The 14772-nt window shown below is 37.4% G+C and overlaps 1 protein-coding gene and 1 long non-coding RNA gene across 2 annotated transcripts in view; one reads left to right on the top strand and one right to left on the bottom strand.

Moving 5' to 3' along the window:
- The window catches only part of LOC149750203 (uncharacterized), a 149913-nt gene that overhangs the window by 14036 nt on the left and 121105 nt on the right, over positions 1 to 14772 (bottom strand). The window contains exon 9 of the long non-coding RNA XR_016392107.1: positions 14593 to 14725. This is a non-coding gene — a long non-coding RNA (uncharacterized LOC149750203). The remainder of the gene's footprint in view (positions 1 to 14592; positions 14726 to 14772) is intronic.
- Positions 9606 to 11209, top strand: CTXN2 (cortexin 2). Its single transcript, XM_089907265.1, has one exon. It carries the CDS (start codon positions 10541 to 10543, stop codon positions 10784 to 10786), a length of 246 nt encoding a protein of 81 aa, XP_089763391.1. The 5' UTR covers positions 9606 to 10540; the 3' UTR covers positions 10787 to 11209.

Raw genomic sequence — 14772 nt, 5'->3', positions numbered from 1 at the left:
AAAACATACATTATTAATCTCTGTGCTTCTATAGAACTTTATAGAATCTGCCATGTTGTTTTGCAAAATACCTCATCAAGGGCAGAGACCAAATCTCATTCATCTTTGTATCCCAGCATATAACAAAGGCAGTGGAACATAACTGATGTTTAATCCATTACACTTTCTTGAATGAACCACTTTGCAGACTTTTCAGAACATCACCACTGTTCATATAGCTTGAAAAAGGTCAAGGTCATGCACCAACTAACACCAAGGAACCTAATTTATAGTCAAAACTTTCCTTTGGCATCAGCTCAAAAGCATTAACTGAAAGCACTGTACAACTGATGTAGGTATGGATTTTTTTAAAAATCAGAAAATCATCCAGAGGATGATTTCTTCAAAATCTAAGTATAAATGTATTATGTCAATGATATGACAGATCAGATTTCATTCAAAAGGTCTGTGAAACAATGGTCCTCTTCCACTTTCTAAACTGGGTGAGAATTAGATCTATAATGTCTAAATTTTAAAAATCAGTATCATGAGCATTTACTACAGAACCATATTTAAAGTCATAAAATGACAAGTTTAAGTCTTCAATCATGATAACAAATTCTTGGAGTGGGGCCCATATACCAGTAGTAGAATCACGTAACTTGGTTCTGCTTTCTTAAGCTTGGCTTGCAAAGAGAATGGGTGATTGCAGATCATAGTATGGAAATATAGAGTGAAGCAGACTGTAGCATGTGTCTAGACAATGTCAAAATCAATCAAACGATAAATTCATAAACAGTTTGTTAATATTGTGCAAATAAAATGGTTAATTTCTGAACTTATTTGAATAGAATATTTTTGCAACAGTCTAGAAACATATAGAGAATAGATGAAAGATAATGACTGCCTTTTGCATACTCTGTGGGTGACTGCATGGCCAGAACACAGTATCTCTAGAACCTTGTTATTTTAAGTTTAGTCCTGAGACTAGCAACCTCTGGAATCACCTGAGATGTTGTTAGAAATTCAGAATCTGAGACCTAATCGCACACTTACTGAATGAGAACCTGCATGTTAACAAGATCCCCAGGGGATCCACATTCAATTTCAAGAAGCACTGCCCTAGTATATAGTACCAAAAATGGATGTGGCCCTTAGCAAGCTTAAAAAAGAGTCAATAAAACCATGGCAATGAACATGTTCCCAGAAGAAGACACTTCTTCCACTCTCTTTGGTGGGCCTATATTATAGGGTGTTTAATAGTTTTAAATGAAAAAGAATAACTGTTTTTGAGTATAGTCTTGTATGAACTCACAGTCATACATTGCGCATTTTTTGTAAGACCATGAAATTTCCTAATTTAGTAAATACTCTAAATGAACATAAAGTTTGTCTTCACTTTATTATTGAACGATAACACACTTTTACTTGTTTTCAGCATTTTTTTACATGAATAATGACCTAATTCCACATCTACACTTTTCCCAATCTCTGAATAGTTAATAATTCATAAAGTCAATAATTAAGTTTTAAAGGAATCTACAAGTGTTTGCAACTCATAGGTTCTGGATATAGTATCCAAAGATGAGGAGAACTGGAACCTTACAACTGAGTTTGTTTGCCTGTCTTTGTTTTGTTTTGTTTTGCTTTCAATGCGGTTTAGGTTTGGTTTCTATATATTCAACACCGTTCAGAAAACGTGTCTCACAACTTCCTGTAGGCTTTATCGGAGCGTTCCTCGCTTGCTGTCTTGTAGCTCGTCTGTGGGAGGTAGGTCATATTACGCAACATTTCAGCACTACGGACAGCGCCTAGGCACCTACTCCTAAGAAGAGGAGGGGATCCTGTTGGGTTTGCATAGGCAAGGCGAAGGGTAGGGGAAAATAACTCCAAATGACGCATGCGGTCCCCAGTTTAACCAATACACCCGTCACCCACGTCTTTCCTTTACAGGATGAGAAGACATAGGAATTGATTGCCTACTCCTCGACTGAGACTGCAGTCACCGAGCACAACAAAATGCCCACGGCACAGCTACTGATGCAGACAGAAGAGGAAAACAAGTATTTTAACAATACATTAATTAACACCTCCCCTGCCTTAGAAAGACAAATTGGTGATGAACTCCGATTGCTAACCTCCAAGTGTGATATGAGTGAAAATGAGCCTTCTTATTTTTTTTTCAGAGCTGAGGACTATATGAAGCCTGTTGCTGCCGTGGCCGATTCCCTACCCCCTCTCACTGCCCACCGCTTTTCTCTCACAGACACACACGGTCAGACGCCCTCACATACGCACACGCGCGCGCAAATATTTACACACTGCCACATGGAAGAAATCCGTGCACATTTTCCTGCAAATATACTCGCGCGCGCACACGTCTTCTGCCCCTCACCGACAGATACAGACATTTACACACGTAGGCCAGTAAAGCGATAACCGCGGTACTGGGACTCCACGCAGGTTCCCAGGACACGTCTTTTACATTGCTACCGAACCGATCAGCGAACACAGACAAACCTGCCAACACTTAAATCTACTGGCTGGATTTCATCTCCATGGCAACAAGCATGGAAGGTGAGACGTCTCTCCCTGCGGAGTAACTTTCTCCCCTTACCCTTCGCATTAACTGACAGGATTCTAATGCAGGTCCAGATGAAAAGCATGTCTCCTTTTCTGGTATTTCTGAAGCTAGGGAGCTGGAAAGGAGGTGGGGAGGGAGGAGAGGGGGAAGGAGTCTGTAGGGCTGCTGAGTTCAAATTCTAAAGAAGAAAGAGCCCTAATGTTTCTGCTGATGCTGCTGACAAAAGGAAAAAAAAAAAAGTGGATTTGTTGTGTGCTTGCTGATGTTTCTTCCATAATGTTTGGTAGGTGATTTCTATGCTTCTTAAGTTTAATATGTCCAAAGAGAACTGGAGACAAACAAGGCAGAATGATAATGACAGTCCAGGTTTCTCTAGTGAGACATTTTGAGAATTTTCAGACCAGGTTTCCAGTGCTTCTGGAAAAAAAAAAGGAATGTCAGAGTCCTTGAGGAGCCATTCAAAGATTCTCTTAAGAGGGAAATTCTCTAAAGGTTGAAATCTGAAAGGTTGCGGGGGAGGTTGATTTTGACATATCTCAAGGTTTTGGATTCCTGGGGAGGCCTGAAATTTATGCACTTCATCATGATGAAGACATCTGGGTTTGTTATTTAAGGTTTTCCTTTGATTACAACATATTCCATTCCAAATTACTAACTAGCTCTGTGCAGATGTGGCCTCAATAATGCTTCTTTTCCCTCTTTTAATGGGATTTAATAATCTTGATATTTGAAGGGGTGTGTATATGGGAGAATTCATTATTTTTTAAGCTTGGATTTTCCTATATGTCTCATTTCATTAAATTATGAATGTTCATATCATTAGCATTAGAGATTATTATATCTAATGACAAGTATCATAATAGTTTTCATCTAGAACACCATATTCCACTATAATAGTTATTTTAGATATATTGTTTGGAATATTATTAATAGATGAATAAACAGGAGAAAAAAACCTGTTGATTAAAATAAAATACAGGAATTTCTTTTTTAATAGGCACATACTTTTCAATATTGGTTTCTGCAGTTACACATTGTTGCATGATTAAATGACTATATGTTTCTCAAAACTGAATTTTTATATCTCCAATCAATGAACTTATTTCACAGAAAAAAAAACCGCACATAACATTCATGTATATGAAAGTCTATAAATCAGGTGTAAAAATACTGTTATCTTTGCTTGACTACTTACAATAGTATGATTTGTATGACTGGTCATAGAAAGACTGTGTTTGCTTATTTATTGGTTACTAACTACAAAGCAGCTCCGTGAGATCTGGGCCTACTGGTGTCTACAGGTATACCCTTGGCCCAATCCTATGACTCATCAGAACTTAGAAATCCCAGTTCCTGACAATTGCCATGAAGGAAATAATGGGCTTTCAACTCATTTTCTCATTTCTAGAATACTTAAACATTGATTCCAGTTAACGCGGCTTGAGGCAATATTTTATCATTTGCAGTAGTACTACAGAAATATACTTAAATACTTTAATCATAAAACACATAGAGACTGATATTTAAACTGCACAATGTTGATAATTTTACCCATTTTTTGTGGCAGCGCATATTAAAAATAACTTTTACCACATAATTTTACACTCTACTCTTATTTTGAAAATTCATTTCTTTATTCTCAATTTTTTTTCTCATAAGGGTTTATTTATTTAGTTTTGTAACTTCATGGTCTAAATTCTCACATATTTCTTTCATTTTCTATTTCCCTATAAAGAGGATATTAAGATATTTTCCCTTTGAGGTAGGCATTAAAATGTCTGTTTTGCACAAACTGCTAATTTTTTTTTTTGCTTCTGTTCCAGAGACTAGAGAAAGTGAAAGAAATGTATCTTTTATCCATAGTTGTCCAGTAATTTTGGATACCTTATTAATTAATGAAGAAATCAGTGTTGCCTCTGAAGACCTCTACTGATTCTTAATATTTTGTTATTACTCTTATATCATATTATGCTCTCTATATTAATTGAAAGGTACAGAGCTCAGCACACTTAGCAGTATATTCTCAAAAACATTAGACTTGGGGTTGAAATGAGACAAGTCATTCATTTAATAGAGCAAGCAAAATGGAAAGTTCGAGCAAATATTTGAAAAATTTAGGCCTGAAAATACTGGTATTTTAACCACTGCATATATGGCTTAAATTCCCAAGGGTATCTATTTTCTGAACATGTTGGTAGGCAATTGCTTAGCTTTTCACTTATTTGCTTGTGTGGACACAATGCCTGCAGCAATGGCCAAACTTTTTTTTTTTCAACATTTGAGTACGACCCTTTCAGGTGCTCTCCTTGGCTTGTATTTTGTTTTCACCTTTGGTGTAAGGTAGAATTTTAAGATGAATATAAAAGTCAAAGTTCTTCCTTTTAAGATATTAATAAAACATCTGTTCACATGAACTTCCAGGTCAAGTGTCCCCCATCCAAGTTTGGTGTATCTCCCTCCCTCCCCCTTAAATATGGGACTTGAGAAGTGTTTCTATTAAATTTTTTTAAATTAAATTTTATGTTCAGGTTTCAATCCAGAATTCCAGTCATCAGAATTGTCTTGAATCTTGGTTCTGTGAGCTAACTTATAGTTTTCAGCCCCGCCTTGTGTCAAATTTAATAATCATCACTTCAATGTCTTCAACCTAGTTACTGTTCAAAAACACTGAAGAGGATGTAGATAGAGTTAGACCTTTGTGATACTACATTAGAGAGCTGTCTCTATGATTACAGAGCCCAATTTTCATTAGGATACTTCAGTGAACTATGACTCTACATAAAAATAATATTATCCAGGCATATCTTACCATCTTCCCCAAAAAAGATATCATGGGAGATGGTTAAATGCATTGCTGTGCTATTTGCATCGACTAAACCATGTCGATGTTATTTCCCTGATATTCCATGTTAGTAGTAAACTTTCCAAAAAAGAAGTGAATTTGGCATTACTTCTTATTAACCTAATCTTAACTTTTAGTGAGTGCTAACAAATTAGCATTTAAATTAATTTTAATTAATTAAAATAATTAATTACGGATTTGTAACAAAGATTAATTCCAAGTTACCAATATATAATTTTCACAATTTCCCATTGCTCTTTCTGAAAATTGAGACATTTGTCTGTCCAAGTCCATACTTCTGGCAGCACTCTCATGGTCAGGTATTTCTCAAAGGTTTTTGCTCATCAAGTTATAAATCATCTTATCCTGGGAGTTTTAACTCATCTAATGCAGCTAAACATTATTCTACTACTTTCTTGTCTCCTTTTATTGTTTGATTTTGGGGTCATTTCTAAAGAGCATTCTACATGGGTTAAAAAGACAGAAGTATATAAAGTACTTCTGCCTTTTCTTTGTCAACTGATAACCATTAAACCATCCTGTACCAGTAGGGAGTTTAATGTGTTATTGGTCAATTTCTTTATCTGAACATATTGTGTATGAAATCCTCTCACCTCAAAGCCTTTGCAATGACTGTTTCCTCAAACTTCAATGCTCTTCCTCCAGATATTTTCACAGCTCCCTTCTTGACATCATTCAGACTTCAGGTCAAATGTCATCTCCCTAGGAAAGCCTTTGCTGATTCCTTCAATTAAAGAAGTGCCCTTTATTCATTATCATTCTCTTTCCTCTTAACTTGCTTGCTTTCTTTTGTAGCATTTATGACTACCTGATATATAAGAGATAGACAGATAGATAGACAATTTTAAAAATAACTGAGTCTGTCTCCTCCTCCACTCATGGCAGGCACACATTGTTCTGTAGTTCATCATTATAATCCAGGACCAAAAACAGTGCTGGCATGGAGCAGATATTCAATATATATAATGGTTGAATGAATAACTAAAATGTAATTGCCATATTCATTATTATATAATACCTTAACCTCATTCAGCTCCCAGTTTTTGTCCTGCATTTCATTTATATTGGTACCAACAATAGATAGCCAAAGAGGGCTTATAAACTATGTATAAAGCCATGAGACAACCATTTATCTGTTCTTCCAAGACAGTATAAAACATGGTGACTTTATTCATTTACTAACAGTGGCTCTATATATCCATTCATTGTTTGTACTCCTACCCAATTCCAAAAGCTCTTGAAGTATCTTAGCTAAGTATCCTTGAAGTATCTTACCCTTCTCAGCTAAGGGTAACCAGAGCAGCCAAGTAGTAAAGAAGGCAAAGTCAGGGGAAGAAGGGGTAATTATACCAGAAGTCTTAAGCTAACAAAGGCATTCTGACTGAGTACAAAATTTAACTATCTACTTCCTGGTAGTTAACGCCAAAATAATATGATGGCGACATACCTTTCCATAGATAATGAAAGGGAACTAACAAGGCTGATAGAAAAGATCTACTTTCCCTACCTTTGAATATTACAAATCATGTGAGTCTTTCTGGGAATGCTATATTAATCAATTATTTTAAAAAACCAGAAACATTGAACTCTGAATGAGCTGCTGAATTTTAATGTGTATTTTCAAAGCTGATTTTTTTTTTTTTTTTTTGGCGGTACGCGGGCCTCTCACTGCTGTGGCCTCTCCCATTGAGGAGCACAGGCTCCGGACGCGCAGGCTCAGCGGCCATGGCTCACGGGCCTAGCCGCTCCGCGGCATGTGAGATCTTCCCGGACCGGGGCACGAACCCGTGTCCCGTGCATTAGCAGGCGGACTCTCAACCTCTGCGCCACCAGGGAAGCCCAAAGCTGATATTTTTTAAATCAAAGTTTTCTTGTTCATTTCTTTAAAATATGTTTTCTGAATTTAAAAATTAGATTTTTTAAAACCAGAACTTTATTCATCAAAAATTATATTTTTCAATACATTTAGTTTAATTCAGTTCAAATATTTATTAAATACCTACAACATGCCAGAAACGGTGGTAACTGCTTGAGAAGTAGTTATTTTTCCATTAAAATAAGTAATTCAATTCACAGATTGCCTAAGACTCTAAGAACAAAACATTATGCTGTGTTTTAACGTATGACAGACATATAACGTATGTCTGCCATACGTTAGACAAATAGTAATAAAAAATTTAAGGGATTTTGTATCTCTAACTAGGAAAATACCTTGTTTGAATTTAATGGTGAAAAATGAGTTGCGTGTTTTATTGCCACGGCTAGAAAATGTCTCTTTTGGTTTGTTTGGTCAGTTGGTGGGTTTTTATAAGAATAACAGAGTCTAGTGGATTAATCACGAGCTAAGAGCCAACTGACTTAAGTCTTCTAATGATCAGTTATGACCCTGTGTACATGTCTACTTCATGATTTTTAAAAACATGTAAATAAATTTAGCTAACGTCATAACTATACTCAGTTTAGGCTATTTCTGCATGGTGGCAAGATGAACTAGCTGAAAAATGCACAGATCATTAAAACTGCCCAGATGTTTTAATTATAGTGATACCAATTGTTGCAGGTTAGGTTCCTCAGAAACCAGACTCTGAGACAAAGAGTAGTGTGCAGGATGTTTACTGAGTAGTGCCCTTGGGCTCAACACCTGTGGAAGAGTGGGGAGTTAAGCGGGAGTGGGCAGAATTTGAACTGTGATGAAAGAACAGCCTTGGTTTTCCCCGTGATGAACTCTAGAGCTAGAGTGGTTCTTTTTTTTTTTTTTTTTTTTTTACATATTTATTTATTTTTAACATCTTTATTGGAGTATAATTGCTTTACAATGGTGTGTTAGTTTCTGCTTTATAACAAAGTGAATCAGTTATACCTACACATATATATCCCCATATCTCCTCCCTCTTGCATCTCCCTCCCTAGAATGGTTCTTCAGAGTTCAAGATGGCCAGGCCTTTTTATTTTCACATTAATCAGTCATTGAAAACTGTCTGCTGTTGGAAGCGAAGTAACCTTGGGTTACAGAGAGGCAGCTCTCTGCTATTGAGGCAATCCATGGAAGGAGCTAGCAGCTGAAGATTATCTGCTGGTAGCCCTCCCATGTGCTGGGCAACAAGTCCTTCACTGAAGGGAGTTTGTTTACTGTGTCCACCAGTAAACCAGGATTATTGCCTCTTCTTACCTACATGTCCGAGGAAATAGTCAAATGGTATAGCCTAGCAAGGTCATGGCTCTTGTGAAAAAAAAAAATTCAACAAGTTACGTGGCTGAATCAGTCAAATGGTTGATCCAGCATCTCCATGTAGAAACATCCTTCTTTTCAGTTTGTCCACCCATTAAAAAAATGAACCAGAGGGTGTATGAATCTCAACAAAAGACCTTTAAATGACAAAGCAATAAAATTAAAGATTTGGTCAGAAAAAAAAGTTCTAGTTAAGTCCCAAGGTCATTATTCAGTCCAGTCTCCCCTACTTTCTACAGGATAAAATTGTACAACAAGAGCTCAATCTTCAGAAAAATCACTCTGAAACATTTAAGTGATCTGACATTTTTAAAAATTAAAATATATTCAGTATACCATACTTATTACGGTAGAAAAATGATTTGGTGTAAAGAAATTCAACAAATCGGCTTGAAACAACATTTTTTCCTTCTATTAAACAAAAAAGTCAAATAACCAGCATATCCCACAATGTATTGAATATTTCTAACACTTAAGGTTTGAAGACAGAGCTCTTTTGTAATCCAAGCCAGTATAAAATAAATATTGTTTGATATTAACTCGTGTATAAGTTGGTGAACAATTTTGAAAGCTACAAGGCTTGTTCTTATTAATCACTCCCTTTCTCCACTCCTTACCTCCCATTCCTTGTTCTGTCTCAGTTGTTTTCTGAAAATTGAACCCCAAAGAACCTGAAGGGTCAGTCATTTTAATAAACACAATTCTTAAAATTATCAAAAGAAGCAACAACAAAGACAAAAACTCCAGCAGTCTATTATTCTCAGTTATTAGATGAGAAGCTTTTTGGTGACAGTCCTCTCAAGAAGGGCAGCTGTGGGTTAGTAACCATTTGATTTAATTAACTAATCTTGATTTTTCATTAGTTAATTTAATTAACTTTAAGACAGCAAGTGGAAAAATCTATTTTGCTTCAATTCAACACACACTTTTTGAACACTTTTGCTGTAGTTTTAGACTCTCAACATAGTAGGAGCTTAGAGATAGTGGGAATCTGGTTGGCAAGGGGTCTGGGGAGCATGACTTGCAGCTGAATTTCATAGAAAACATGCTGTTTAACTTGGATTTTATGTCTATTTAGGGTGTGAGAGCCAGTGGAGACGGTGGTGAGATGGTTAATGGTCCACAGCTACCGCGGCTTGTTACTTGCAAGCTACTATGTTGGGTACTGCTCTTTTTAACATAATTTTAAAAACACAGTTTCTCTTTTTAAGAAATTAGCATTTAGTGTATGAAGTGGTAGTGGAAAAGAAAATACAAGAACATAAGTCTAAAAGCTAAGGAGGGGGGTGAAAATGAAAGAAGGTATTACACCTATTTAAAAGGATCAGAACCTATCAGACAAAATGGCATTGGAGATAGACCTTAAAACATAGACTTTAGAGAGCTTGACCAGCTTACACCCTATAATTATTTATGGTTTTTTTGATACATGCAAAAATGAAATGAAAATTAGATGACAACTTGGGTCAAAGAAGCAATGACTTAATGAATCAAATGAATCACTTAACTTAATGAATCAGCTCAATGACTTAACTTAATGAATCAAATGCTTTTAGGGTTAATTATATGACTATTCCCCTTCGTACTTGATTTTATATTTAGTGTACAGAGGCATAGTTTTGTGTGTCCACAAAGGCAATTCTGTAATTACTACAATAGAAGTAGCATCTCCAATACTAATTCAATCCTGATCCATATCTGATAATGTTTTCATATATCTTTTGTGAGTTAAGTCAAGAGAGTTTGAAAAATGCCAGATTTTACAAAACAGTTACCTACCTAATACCATGTATGGATAAAACTAAACTGAGTCCAATTTTGTATCTAGGCCAAGAGGTGACTCCAGCAGGAATTCTGAAGAGCCAGAATGATGTGACAGTGAATAATGAGTAGTACCTACTGTGGCAACTCTTCAGCTAAGATGAGTGTCAACGAAGTGTCAGCTTTCTCGTTGACTCTGGAGCAAAAAACTGGCTTCGCTTTTGTTGGGATCTTGTGCATCTTCTTGGGAATTCTTATCATCAGATGCTTCAAAGTCCTGTTAGACCCGTATCGTAGCATGCCTTCCTCTACGTGGGAAGGTGAAATTGAAGAGTTTGATAAAGGGACGTTTGAATATGCACTTGCCTGAGTGTTTCAGCTTTATAGTTTTTAGGGTTATACCACGGGGGCACATGGTGGACACAACTGTAATTGCCTTCAGTGTGCTGGAGGAAGATCATTTCATTCACTGAATTCAATAAAGGTGTATGGTTAATTTATCCACCATGCTGTGTAAGTGATAGACCATTGTTGGGGTTCCTCACTTTCCTCTGTCCTCACATTGAGGTTTCTAATGAATAGAGCATAAGGATAACTCCAGCCACATATAATATCTTTATTCTTCCTGCATCTGCCCCTATGCAATACCCAGACACTCTCTCCATATTCCTGACTCTGCCCCCCTTGCTCTAGAGAATTAGGTGTCAAAGATAAGGACCCCTCAGTCCAAAGAATAAATAGAATATGATTTTCCTAATAAGAGCCATAGGTCCACGATGTTCATACAAACCCTACAAGCAACCATAGGCCATAAAGTTCCCCACATGTCACAATTTGACCCTTCTATTTCTTCTCCTTCTAGGATCTCTTGCAATAAAATCCCCTAGCTTGGGATCATACTGATACTCCCTCCTCTTCCCCTTTTATAAATAGCATTAAAAAGGGAGTTTTCATCATGACCTGGTGGAAACAAGAAGTCCAGTCTCCACTCTGCCACCAATAGAGCTATCAACCTTGGCCAAGTCATCTTATCTCTGTAGACTTCATTGAGGAAGCTAACCAGAGGATTTTTAACAACACCCCTTTTAATTCTAGTGCCCTATGAGCTCTACAAATATACCTGGAAACCCAGGGATCTGAGATGAATGAGGATTTTTAAGACGTCATGAAAAGTTTTTCAGTTTAGGAGCCTAAACTCTGAGATTTGAATTCTAATGTTGCCTAGCCAAGAACAAGCAATAAGACCTAGAAAGTTACCTAATGGGAACTTAAGTTCCATATCTGCAAAACAAGGATAAAGAAACCTATCCTACATGTTTTACAAAAATGTTGGGAGGACCAAGTTACATATAATGAGTGGGAAAGTAATTTGAAAACCAGAAAACACTGTTTAGGGATTTCCCTGGTGGCGCAGTGGTTGGGAATCTGCCTGCCGATGCGGGGGACACGGGTTCGAGCCCTGGTCTGGGAAGATCCCACATGCCACGGAGCAGCTAAGCCTGTGCGCCACAACTACTGAAGCCCATGCACCTACAGCCTGTGCTCCACAACAGGAGAAGCCACCGCAATGAGAATACTGTGCACCGCAACCAAGAGTAGCCCCCGCTCGCTGCAACTAGAGAAAGCCCACACGCAGCAACGAAGACCCAATGTAGCCAAAAATAAATAAATATATATTAAAAAAAAAAAAAAAAAAGAAAACACTGTTTAAACATAACTTGCTATCATTATTTATTATCCTTGTTGGTAATTGTTAAAGAGATTATCAAACCCTAAGAAGTAATGGCTCAATGTAAGTTATTCAGCCTCTCCAGTTTTCATTCTCTTCATTTGATACATTTAAAAAAATAGAATTACATAATTTAAAAATTTTTTCCAACTACAAAATTCTGACTCTCTGTAACTGAATGGAGGAATATACCAGGAGATAAATAAATACAAAAATATTTGTGTCACTTGAGAACACAGAACTGCCTAACACACCAAAAAAAAAAAAAAAAAGGATTAAAATGTACTGAGAGTTAGCATTAAATTAGGTGCTTTCCATTTATTATGAAATTTGATACTCTTATCAATCCTTTGAGTTTGGTACTATTTCCATTCTATTAGCTCAATTTCACAGATAAGGAACTGAAGCTGAGAGAGATTAAGTAACTTCCCAAGGTCACCAAATTAGGGCATGATTGTATTAGAAATTACACTCTCATCAAAATCATAGTCATTGTTTGTAAATATCATGCTATACTCCCACACACTGTCCACAACATTTCTACATATCTTACAAATATGATTATTGCTCAGGTCTAAGGCACTCCACAGCCAGCTGTCTCAGTGAGAGTCCCTGACACTTTTCATCTCGTAGTAGATCTAGAACACATCTGTGTTGGCTATGGATCTTCTGGACCAAACTCACACCTTAAGGAGACTCTTTGAACCCCAGTAGGTACTGGAGTGTCAGCCTGGGATACCTTGTAGCCAGTTCATAATTTGGTCCAAGAACAGCTCATTGAACCAAGTCAACGGGACACACTGAAAGCTGTAAATGTCCATGATGCTAGTCATCTCCTTTGTGACCCAGGCTTTTGAAGTACTCACTAAGATATATGCCCAGGTACCAGATGCTCCCATTTGTCTCCCAAGGAAGACACCCAACAAGACCTTCCATTTTGGTGACTAGACCTGTGATGTTAACAAGGCCCCATCTTTATCTCAAAAAGAAAAAAAGACCCCAAAAACCAAAGATAAGAAAACTTTGTGAAGTATGAGCATTGTTTCTGAAAGTTCAACACCCATAAGCTTTTCAGATATCATCAACTCCACCTTAGTATTATTTCTAATCCTACTAAAGAGAAATTCTTTTAACCAAAAGTGTCTCCATTCATGGCATTTATTCATGGCCTATTGTGTACCTTAGACTTTCTGGGGGAAAGGGGAGGGGACAGAGAGGTTAGAATCGGTATTTTTAGAGCTAGAAAAAATGTGAGATATAAAGGATAGTTATAGCATGGAGAACATGGAAATTTCATGAAATGCTAACCCTTTCTAGGAATAGATGTCCGATGTCATAGCCAGATTATCCCCTAGCTGCCTTTTCCCAAGAGCCCTGTCAAGGAGGACAAGAGAAAAGATAGACAGTACCTCCAGACAGTTTCCCCCTGTTACCTTACCCACCTGTCTGAAAGGCCTTTCAGGGTTGGTTTATGGATAGTGTAATTTCATCCATATACCCCAAACGACCTCCCATCTGCTCCAGAATGTCTGAATCCCCTTAATAGAGAACAAAGACTTTCACTTCACAGTTAGAGATAAAAAGCTTAGGGAGAAAATGTCTAGTTGATATAAGACTAAGACCAAAACCAATTCACCCTACATTGTAGTCAAGCAGTCAGTCAGCAAGGAAAGAGGAAATTGATGGCTATCAGAGGCATTCACAGTCTCTGGGAAAGGGAAAAGGTTGAGGAATAAATAGATGGGCTCCTGAAAGAGGACCAGAGTTGAGGGAACAGTTGAAGGAAAGGGAGACCAGAAGTGGCAGAAATAACTGCAAGTAAGTTCACAGTTCCTCTACAAGGCCGGTGCATAAGACTTGTTTTGAGTCCCAGCCTCATCTTAGCTGATCTAAATAACCAGCACCACCCAGCTGAGTCTGAAATGAGACTACTCCCTACACCTACCATATGGAAAGGCAGAACCCTTTGTTGAACAGATAAATGCCTTGCACCAGTGGCCTTTAAGAGCAAAATGAGTTATAGGTACCTGTAATTCTGTCTCAATTTCTGATACAGCCTCATGACATTAGCCTGACTGATTAGCATGACAGTTACCTGACTAAGAGCCTCTAAGGGGTTTTACTGAGGTATCTCCAGACTCCTTTCTATAATCTGCTATCTGTTCACCAACCTACCTTTCCCCCTGTTTTAATAGGCATAGTACCTATCCCAATCGCTAACGATTCACCCCAGAATCTTGGATGCAAAAGTTATCAGTAACTTGTCAATATTGCCGATATAGTAAAAGCAAGCACTAAGTACAAACTAGTGCTTTCTAAAATTAGCACATTAACCCTTTATACAAATTAACTCATTTAACCCTCACAATGAGTCTACAGCACAGCGTTATTCACAACTGATTTTACAGATGAGAAAGTTAAAGGCACAAAGAGACTGAGTAACTTACCAGTGTTCACACAGATAGGAAGTGGCAGGGCCAGGATGTGAATCAAGCATGCCGACCCCCGAGACTTGTTCCTCATCTCTGTGTTACACCACAACTCTGCTGCTCGGGCAACTGGAAGTCACTTGAATAGTTTCTAATAAAACACGAGGAGGACTCTTTCAGTCATCCCGATTGAAAACC

The sequence above is a fragment of the Delphinapterus leucas genome, chromosome 2, assembly GCF_059928025.1.
Source record: "Delphinapterus leucas isolate spDelLeu-1000000601 "Yukka" chromosome 2, BTC_Dleu_Yukka2, whole genome shotgun sequence".
Lineage (NCBI taxonomy): Eukaryota > Metazoa > Chordata > Mammalia > Artiodactyla > Monodontidae > Delphinapterus > Delphinapterus leucas.
The sequence above is the reverse complement of the archived record's forward strand: the minus strand, read 5'-3'. Positions and strand labels throughout refer to the sequence as shown.